This window comes from Triticum aestivum, chromosome 3A (assembly GCF_018294505.1).
Source record: "Triticum aestivum cultivar Chinese Spring chromosome 3A, IWGSC CS RefSeq v2.1, whole genome shotgun sequence".
Lineage (NCBI taxonomy): Eukaryota > Viridiplantae > Streptophyta > Magnoliopsida > Poales > Poaceae > Triticum > Triticum aestivum.
In genome coordinates, this window is record NC_057800.1 from 1,984,456 (window position 1) to 1,994,649 (window position 10,194).

A 10,194-nucleotide genomic window follows, 5' to 3' on the forward strand; every position below is an offset into this window, starting at 1 on the left:
CATCGTCATCGTCGTTCCTCTAGCAGCGCTAGGGCGCCGGTGGCCCTCGGCATCCTTGTCCGGCCGCAGTCTGCCGCTCGCGGAGGAGCCGCTCTGCCTCCTTCTGCATGGTGTGTTGGGCCGCCACGACCAATGCTGACGGCGCCCGTGGAGCTCTGGCGGCAGCCTTACCCCTGTCGGTGTTGGCGGAGGAGTCGCTAAGCGACCATTCCAAGGCGGCGGCACCGCCAGGTTGTCGTCTCCACGGTGGTGACGGAGTTGTCCAGGGCCCAGGCGGTGGTGCGGCCTGGGTCGTTGTGGACCCATTCCGGTAAGCATTAGCTGTACCACACTGACATTTTTAGTCCCCACTTAAATTTAAATTTTTTCATGGTTATTTTATGCAGTTTTCTCTTAAGCAATTATATATGGTGTACTTCATAATATACAAATTACTTTTCTAATCTGCTCGTGTTTATTTGAAACACATCAAGTATGGACTGCCTCATCATGATATATGAATTACTAAGAGAAAGAAAACTAACAAGTGACATCTGCTCTCTTTTTACTCGGATCACCTAGTAGTGTATTGCTTGATCCTGTTAAAGTTACATACATATTTTGAGTGCTTGAAATCATGTGGGATAAAAGCATCGGTCCTAGTATTTTTAAATATTCAATCTGCCACGGTCTTTGTTACTGTTGTCGATAAAAGTTCATGACCAAAACTTTGAGGAGTATCAAACTGTTGTACATGACTGAAACACAGAGCAGCAGAGATTGTTAGCACAACACGTATCTATTTCAATTGTAACACGATACAGACTATTGCAGCACAATGGAATTTTGAGTATTGAACCCATGGTCTCAACTTAGTAGATCTTTTGCAGATCACTTGGCTCCTCCCGGATTAGTCGAAACCAAAACTAAACTGCAGCTCGTGTCCACGGGAAGTAAGGAAACCACTAGGATGCATCTCCTGCACCTCACCTGCGCGGTCCCTCTCGTCTGCGTTGCGCTAGGACGACCAGCATCACAAATTCAGTGGCTGAGCTAATGGTGGGTGGCGCTCTATGGTCGTATCTGCGGTGGTTCACAGAGGAGGACGTGAACTCCCAAATTTCGTCTCTGCATAAGCAGGTGCGCTTTTGATTCAGGCCTTGGGGACACGATATCACAATTGTCTTGGTAATAGTGCCTTGCAATCCTCCCGTTATGATTGACAGCATGAGCAAAGAGTAGTAGAGCACTTCAATTTTCTGAACAAATACTCAAATTCGATGAATTCTGAACAATAACTATGAATAATAACTGCATTTGCCTTTTTTTTAGACAAATAACTTCATGCCTAAAAACCCTCATATGCCAACAGCAGTCCTGAAACTCTCAATGTGGAAGGTATGCTTACAACACCATTTACAGTTTTTAGTTCAAGTTTGGGGGTTGGGGATGCAAGGATTGGTAATCCACCACTGACTGGACTGAGTCCTTAAATTGGAATTATATGCAGTTCACTTTTTTGCCAGCCAGCATAGAAAGGAAGTGAAGGCGTTTGCTTAAAACTGCAGGATATCACCGGAAGTCTATAAGGATTTATGAATCGCAACTCATCAGAACCATGGGAATAAATAGGGGACAACTGCAGGATATCACTATAAGTATAATGAATTGCAACAACCACAGTCTAGAAAATACAAAAGATACATATAAACTGTGATACTTCATCGACAAACAGAATGAGGTTTGTAGCCTTTCAAAGAGTATAGAAGGCTGTAGAGTGAGAGCAATCATCCATTCCCACAAAATTCTGTAGAGACCTCGGAATGGGTGGTACTTGGACGTCTACAACACCCTCAAGCATGCGCACAACATGACCCATCATTGGCCTGTGATCCTCATCATCTTGAATGCACCAGCATGCAGTTCTGCAAGCTCTGGTCAGCTGCTCCAAATCCGCATCGCCCGCCAGCCTACTGTCCAGCAGGCACACAACATCCCCTTCATTCACCTTGACCGCAGCAAAGATTGGGAAGTAGGTAAACTCCCCTTCCTTGATTTTCTCCGAGTTCCTTCGCCCCGATATGATCTCAAGAAGCATCATGCCGTAGCTGTAGACATCTGACTTGTGTGTGATCGGAACCCCCGAGATCCACTCCGGCGCGAGGTATCCGATGGTCCCTCGCATCGTCGTCAGCGCCCTGCTGAAATCTCGACCCAGCAGCTTGGCCATGCCAAAGTCTGCAATTTTGGGACAGAAGTCTGCGTCAAGGAGCACGTTGTCCGGCTTCATGTCGCAGTGTATAATGCGGTCCGTGCACCCCTCGTGCAGATAGGCCAGGCCTCTCGCGGTTCCGAGTGCTATGCGGTACCGGAGCTCCCAGGGTAATTTTGAAGAACCCTTGGAAAACAGATGGGAATTCAAAGATCCGTTCTCCATGTACTCGTATACCAGCATCCTCGTACTTCTTTCCACACAAAACCCAAATAAACGGACAAGATTGATGTGTTGGATCATTCCAATTGTTTGCACTTCGGCTCGGAATTGCTTCTCTCCTTGACCAAGGTCTTTTAGCCTTTTGATAGCCACCATGGAGGAAGCTGCTGCTGGCAATGTCCCCTTGAAAACACAGCCGAAACCTCCTTCTCCAAGTTTTTCAGAGAAATTTCTCGTCGCTTTCTTCATCTGCGCGTCCGAGAAGATCATAAGGCCACCGCTACAATTCTCTGGTCTTTCTGTGAATATCTTCCTTTTGCTTCTCCACCAAACAAACAGAGCAACAAGGAGGAGGAGCAAAACACCCGTCACTGTTGGAATAAGAATTCCAATCTTGGAACCCGAATTTTCTTTTTGCTTAGCCGTGCGTATGTACAGATGCCCATCTGAACCAGGCATGATCCCTACAGTGAGTTTGTGCAGCTCCACAGACCACAGTAAGCATGTTCCATTGAAAGCATATGACGTACAAGAACAGTCACTGGAACAAATAGCTTCGCACTCTCTGATGCCTCTGACCTGCACCAACGACGGAGTTTCTGGAAATACAAGGACTTCATCTATGGGATGAAAAGAGATGTCTTGTTTAGCGGAAAGATTAGATAGACAATGTGGAGCTGCAACTCTCAAACAATATGACCGGATTTCGGCATATGGCACTACACAAATGCTGTCTGGGCCACAATATGCTGCATTACCGCACCGACTATATTGAGACCACAGCGCCGGACCACAGTCCCCTAGTTTAGCAGCACTGACAGTACCATCATCATGCAATTGTAGGTACAGATGTGCATCATTGAACATCAGAAAAGAGCCTCCATCCTCCTCATGAATGTCCATCCAGCTGGGAAAAGCATCAGAGTAATTTATATTGTCGGAAGTATCCTGCACAATAAACCCTCTGCTTTGCTCTGCATTTATCTTGAGAATAAAGCGATCAATCCAAACAAGAGAGACGTTCTTGCCAGTGACCCTATTAAATCCTAGCCATCCTCCAGGTAGCACTGCACCGACTGGGTTGTCAAAGCTTTGCCAGGACACCAGAGAGATATTCACTTGGTCTCTTACTACAAGATTTCCATTGTCAAGAAGTACTGCAACTGCAGAGATAGGTATACCGTCCGTACCAAGTGATGACCAAGCAAGTGAGGCCTCATCATTTTTTAGATATAGGCTTCCATTTTTGAAGAGTCCAAACGAAGCCTTATCTGTACAACCGGGCGAAAATACATCAGGCGCCCAAACTAGTAGAGGGCTGCAAGTTGATGAGTTCATGTACCATATGCCGAATGTGCAATCTGAATCGAAGCCCATCTTGAAGGAACCATATTTCGAGAGTAAGGACTGGTTACCACTCCGAGATTGGCCCGGAAGAAGAATATCCGTTGCGTCCACAGATTTGCACCCAGATGACAGAAGGACTGTGATCGTCAAGTAGAGAAGCGGCACCACAAAGGAAGACGATGAAGCCGTGTGCTTGCCTGGTTTCGCCATTTAGTACGAGACCCTCACTAATACTGTGGATGTTCTAGCTCGCCCGGTATCCCCCAACTCCCACCCAACTAGTACTGAATAGGAGAAGGTGAAATGTTGACTATGACCAAGAGGGAGGGATACCATTCCAAGTCAAGGATCGATGTCGGTCTGTTCTGGCGGGCGAAAGCACGTGGAATTTATGATGACTAACCTTATGGCAAGTCCTAATCATACAGGAAAATGTTGGATTCCCTCACCCTAGGACAAAGAGTAGCCTAGATTTTCTCTCTGGGCCATGAGTTGCCGAATAGAAAAGGCAAGGTGGTTGGCTTGGAGCCAAGCACTTTGCTGAAGAAACAGCCAACTGATAAGGACGGCGCTGGTACGTGTTTCTGTTTAGTTCACAACTCTGTCTGTCGTTAGGTGCTTCAGTCCTCTCTTTTGGCGTGGAAAATTCTCGTGTGGACAAATAATTCCTATGAGTTTTCAGTCCCTGTGAGGTACGCATCGTTGTCTCCATATCAGAATTATAATGTAACATATTATTCACTTGAGTCTGATTTTTAGAGATAACCTAAAGCTCGCTGCTTGCAGATGGATAGCCCGCAAAAAAAGGAGAATTTGAGGGGAGATAGCCTGCAAAATTTTGTGCTCTCAGTATCATGTCAACCCTGAATACAGGTTCTTATGGTCGATCAGGTAGTGTCAACAGTATGATAACATGTCCATTAATAAGATTTGTACTTTGGGTGGACATATAATTTCTTTCCGGAGGTCACACATCCCGCTCCCCCCGCTCCCCTTCCCTTCCGCCTAGGGTTTCCGCGCCGCCGCTCGCCTCCCCCGCACCCCCGCTCCTCCCTCCACCTCCCCCCGTCCCTGTACCCCGAGCGAGGCGACCGGGGGGGGAGGGGGGGGGGGGGGGGCGACGCCGCTCCCCTCCCGCGCGCCCCCAAGCTCCTCCCGCCGCCGCCGGCGCGCGCCACCGGGCCTTGCCCGCGTGGTGCCGGCAGCGGCGGGCCTGCCTATCCCCGCGCGCGGCCTCCTTTGCTCGGGCGATGGTGGCTGGCGGCGGTGTTCTTCGGCGGCCGATGGTGCGTCCTGGCGATGGGGTCCGGCGGGCGCGGGCGATTCTGATGCGGGGCGCGCGGTGGTGCGGCTAGCCGCCGGCCTCCGCTCCGCCCAGATCTGGGCTCTTCTGGGCCCCAGCTGGGTTGGGGCGGGCCGGCGTTCCGGCGTGCGGCGGCGTGGTTCCCTGGGGTGGTGGTGTGGCGTCGAGGGATGTGGGTGGTGGCGACTTCGTCCACTGATGTGCTGCAGCGTGGCGGCAGGGGTTGTCCGGATCCTTTGGGGTCCGGACGGGCCTGTGCGGGCCTGGTAAGCTCATGTCGTCACGTCCGGTCGGCTCCGCGTCAGTGGTGGTGGCAGTCCCCTCCCATCGGCTGAGTTGCGGCTGCCCCCGAGCCCGTTGGCCCCTCGTCCCTCCTCCAGGTCTCGTGCCGGTGGCTCAGCGAGACGGCGATGATGGTTCAGTGACTATGGTGGCACATGTTGGTGGGCGGCAGTCCTGGTGGAGCACTTCCGATCGTCCGGGGTGGTGGTGGTTGTTTGGGTTGGGAGAAATCCCTGGTGGCTCGTCCATCACCGACGCGGTGACGCCTGCGGGCGCCGCCGGACCTTCCTGAAGGGTGTCGGATCTGCCCATTCCCCACTGCCCTCTGCGTACCAGTGGAAACCCTTGGACCTGTCCGGGCAGCAGCGGCGTCGTCGTCGCATTCCTTCCTGAAGGTGCTGCTTGGTACGCGACGCCTCGGAGTGCTAGAAGCGCGGTGGTACTTCTCCGGTGGGTGCAGCGGTCACTGGTCATCTTTGTTTCGTCGACCTGCCGTTGTCGGCATTTGTTTCTTTTTCTTTTTCTTTTTCTTTTTCTTTTTTTTTGGCGTGCTTGTGCTGCTTCCGCCCCAGCACCTATCGTTGGTTGTATCGGATGGTTGCTTTGTAATACAAAGCGGGGGAAAATCCTTTTTCTCATATAATTTCTTTCCACCGACTACGCATTAGCAACTTGATAATTTACAGTTAGTTATCTCGTGCACTGACCCTGCGACTCATTTTTTTAAGGGAAATTTTTTGCCTGCTGCACTGCAGGGGGGCACAATCCAGACGATCAAGGTGGCTCGAGACTGGGTAGGGTAGGGGTGCAAGGCAAGGGCTGATGATCACACCGATTGTGCCGAATGAGAGTCCTTAAACCGAAGCTATAGGCAGAAGAGCAATCAATTCTGCACAACTTGTGACGCGTATTATTGCATTTGGGCCTAAGTTAACTCAGTGGCCATTTGCTGGCTAGATCAACCTAGGCTGCAAATCTTATGTGCTGTTAAGTTCTAATTTGCTTGACAGTTTAAGACCATGATTTATAAGGATATCTATAGTACGTTTTTTAGGGGAACATATATCGCGAGGGCTATATCTTATATCTTGCCTACAGGAGACGATATTCCGTGTCATAGTAGGCATTTGCTACATGGGCTAGCCCAATATGACCAGTTTTAGGAAGCTTCTATTGCCGGTTTTAGAAGCTTCTACATGTTTTTTGACTGGTTTACTGTGTTTCTTCATTGGTTTCCTTACTTTTTTTTCTATTTTTCAACACATGACTACTTTTTCAATATGCATTGTACATTTTTCATATACATGTGAAACCTTTTTTGATAGACGCTGAACCTTTTTTTAAAATACATAATCTATTTGTTTTCAAGCACATGTTTTGAATATATTTTTATGTTAAAAATTTCTCAAATACAGGTTGAACCTTTTTTTAAATGGCACGAACCTTTTTATTAACTATTTACACTGTATAAACATTTTTTTTAATGTCATGAACACATTTTATATAACACATGCATATTTTATTGAATGGTATGAAAAACAATTGAATTGAACAAACTTTTTTTACTATGTATTAACATTTAATAAAAATATCAGTAACATCTTTTGAAATCTGTGATTTCTTTAAATGTCAACAACTTTTTTTGAATGCTATCAAAAAAATTAAAAGTTGTGTGGTGTTTTTAACTGCATGAACATTGTTTAATGTGCGATGAACAAGTAATTAAAATTTTAAAATATATTATATATTTTAACATACTCCAATGTAAAAAGGAAAACAACATACGTAACACAGCTGGGCAGGCCCACCATAAGTTTGCTTGAGGCAAGGCTATGTTCTATATTGTGTCAAGCGAGATATAAAAAGCACCCAACATATATAAAAAATGGCCCAAACCCTATATGGCACCTTCAGCGCCGTTCAAAGCCTAATTGGCCAAATGGCGCACACACCCCCCACCCCCCACGCCCCTCTGTGTTGGGCCGGCCCATTTATCCTTTTTCAACAAGGACATCTCAACACTCGTGCCTATTAACTACTCTCTTTTCATTTTCTCCCTTTTCAGTTCACGGAGGCCCCTGGTTTTGGGAAGCTTCCCAAATCGGTTTTCCTACTTCGCTGAATGGTTTTTTGGATGGTTCTTATTCCTTTTTATTTCTTTTTTATTCTTATTTTTATCTTCCTTTACTTTTATTTTTTCCTTAAATGTGTGAATTATTTGCAAATTCGTGAACATTTCTTTATAAAAATAGATCTTTTAAAGAAATCTTAGACATTTTATAAATATCGATGAACTTTTCCAAAATTCATGAACTTTCGAAATTCATAACTTTTCTTCAAAAACAATGAACTTGTTCCAGAATCGTGAACTCTTTAACAGAATCGGTGAACTTCTTTCAATTTCGTGAACTTTGCTTCAAAATCGATGGATTTTATTAAAATTTGTGAACTTTTCTTCAAAATCGATGATTTTTTTTCTCAAAATTGTGAAATTTTCGTCAAACTGATAAACCTTTTTTCAAAACTGATAATTGTTTTCCAAATATCTATGAACATGGTCAAACGGTCTATGGAACGATCGAATTAGAGATTTTTTTTGTAGCAGACCAGCTGTCGAGCGAGCGATCCAGCTATTGAGCGATCAAGTAGCGAGCTCTCATGCTAATGAGCCGGCCCAAAGAGAACGCGCACGTGAGTGCCAGTACAGCAACCCAGCGCTCGTAGCGCTGATTAAGAGCTGCCTCTTATTGGTGGCCTGGTAGCGTTAAATAGGATATGCTCCGCCTGATAGCCAGGAAAAATGGGCCGGCCCACTTTTCCATGAGTTTTTTTAGTTATTTATTTGTTCTCTTTGTCTTTTAATCGTTTCTATGAAAAAATTGGTTGTACTTTTTAGGGTGCTAGATATTTAATAACATTTAAATACTAATTTTTTTTAAAAATTGTTTAATATTTATAGCTGTGGGCACCACCAGGTGTGTAGCCAAAAAAATCATGATAAAGGCGGACAATATTATAATTATTTTCTCACATTATGTCCACCTATAAATATTTATACTCCATATCAATGCCTTTACTATTTTTTTACTTGAGCTCATTTATTAGTTGATTTTTGTATAAATTTCTACTATCAAAGATTAGTTTATCTTTCCTCTCATAAAGAAGATACATCAATTTGGGAATTCTAAGCTCAATGAAAGTAGGGGTACCCTTATTTTTTGATTTGATGCATTTATTCTACATTTAATAACTACATCACTATTTGATTCGCAAGTACTATTACACATTTGATATGTGCTTACCTTTAGCAAAAAGAACAAATAGACCATCATTAAGGCGTATCATATCAGTATGATTTCCTCCCATGTGCCGTGCATATATAGATATGTAGAGTCTCGTGTATTACATCAACACAGCAACGCCTAGGTTCATACAAAGTGTAAACTACAATGGCAAGCGTTGCAACATCCTTAGCTATGGTTCTCATTGTAGTTGTCGCCATGTCCTATGGCCTCCTCGCCACCCACGCCGACATCAACTTCATCGCTCGCACATGCAAGAAGACCAATAACTTTGCATTGTGCATGGCCGTGCTAAGGGCCAACCCAAAGAGCGCCCAAGCATCCACCGAGCATGACCTCGCCAGCATTGCTCTGCAAATCGCCACCAACACCACCCGAAAGAATGCCGCGGCCATCTGTGACCTAGATTACAAACACCAGGGCACACCCGAGGCACCAGTGTGGCATGTATGTGTCAAGGCACATGTCCTTGCTGCAGCCGACCTCATCGCCGGTGCCGGCCCCAGCTTCCACGTTGGGGACTACGCTGATGTGTTGAAGATTGTGTCTGAGGCGAAGGGCGCAGGAGATACATGCGAGAACGCATTCAAGGCGATCCACAAAACGTCTCCCGTGACCGACATGGACCGTCAGACGACGGAGCATTGCGGCCTCGCCGGCGACCTCATCCGCCTGCTCCTCACCAAATGATCTATAATAGAACATTTCTCGGCTTGTCTATTCCTCTCAGTAATAGATATATTTTTCTTGTCGAGAAAAAAACAGAGAATAATGTAAAGTGTTCCTAAAATATGTTTCTATAGACATTTAACATTTTCTAATGCATGATTAACATTTTAAAAAATATAAAGTGTTTCTGTAATATATATATATATATATATATATATATATATATAGAATATTTAGAAGTATATACAAAAACAATGTGAAAGAAAACAGAAATAGCGAGCGCTTTGAGGACCGTGGCCTCCCGCGGCCGGTCCAGTCTCGCGCTCTTCAGGCGAGACTAGCTTCTGTATTGCACGAAGCGAGACATAGCCTCGCCCTAGGGCATACAAGACATATTACCGTTTGGTACCATATCGCCCTAGGATGGGGCCCAGAAGCAAATCACAACTTAGCCTGGGGCCTATGTGCTCTGTTTGCATCGCGGTAGGCTTTTCTTTCCTAGCAAGCTGTCGAACAATTTCATAAAAAAAACCTGAATTTTGCCAAATCATCAATGTCATGATGAAAACACATTTTAATGTCTAGGCAAAAATTTTATTTTTCTTTCTTTTCCCAGATCATCATCACGAAATGAGCAAGTAGGTTAAAACATAAGCAATTTTTTTGCAGGGGAAAAACTAAGAAAAGTTTGTTGACAAAAATTCAGATTTTTTTTGTATTTTACAGTTCATACCAAGTGTATGTGCAACCGGGATTAGACGACAGTTTCGGTCTCAACATGATAGAGTTGTTCCTTTCTCTGTTCTTAATTGTACATAATTGTTCTTCTTGACCAACTTATCAATCAGTGTTCAATGATAAAATTTAGGTGGTGGGAT

General features: G+C 45.3%; 2 protein-coding genes across 2 annotated transcripts; one reads left to right on the plus strand and one right to left on the minus strand.

The window, feature by feature from the left end:
* Positions 1–1,732: 1,732 nt before the first annotated feature.
* On the minus strand, positions 1,733–4,002 carry LOC123063776 (G-type lectin S-receptor-like serine/threonine-protein kinase At2g19130). Its single transcript, XM_044487691.1, has one exon. It carries the CDS (start codon positions 3,968–3,970, stop codon positions 1,733–1,735), a length of 2,238 nt encoding a protein of 745 aa, XP_044343626.1. The 5' UTR covers positions 3,971–4,002.
* Positions 4,003–8,773: 4,771 nt separating this feature from the next.
* On the plus strand, positions 8,774–9,439 carry LOC123057426 (cell wall / vacuolar inhibitor of fructosidase 2-like). Its single transcript, XM_044480414.1, has one exon. It carries the CDS (start codon positions 8,795–8,797, stop codon positions 9,335–9,337), a length of 543 nt encoding a protein of 180 aa, XP_044336349.1. The 5' UTR covers positions 8,774–8,794; the 3' UTR covers positions 9,338–9,439.
* The last annotated feature ends 755 nt before the right edge of the window (positions 9,440–10,194 follow it).

Coding starts and splice junctions, on each gene's coding strand:
- LOC123057426 (XM_044480414.1), top strand. CDS start 8,795: ATGGCAAGCGTTGCAACATCCTTAGCTATGGTTCTCATTGTAGTTGTC.
- LOC123063776 (XM_044487691.1), bottom strand. CDS start 3,970: ATGGCGAAACCAGGCAAGCACACGGCTTCATCGTCTTCCTTTGTGGTG.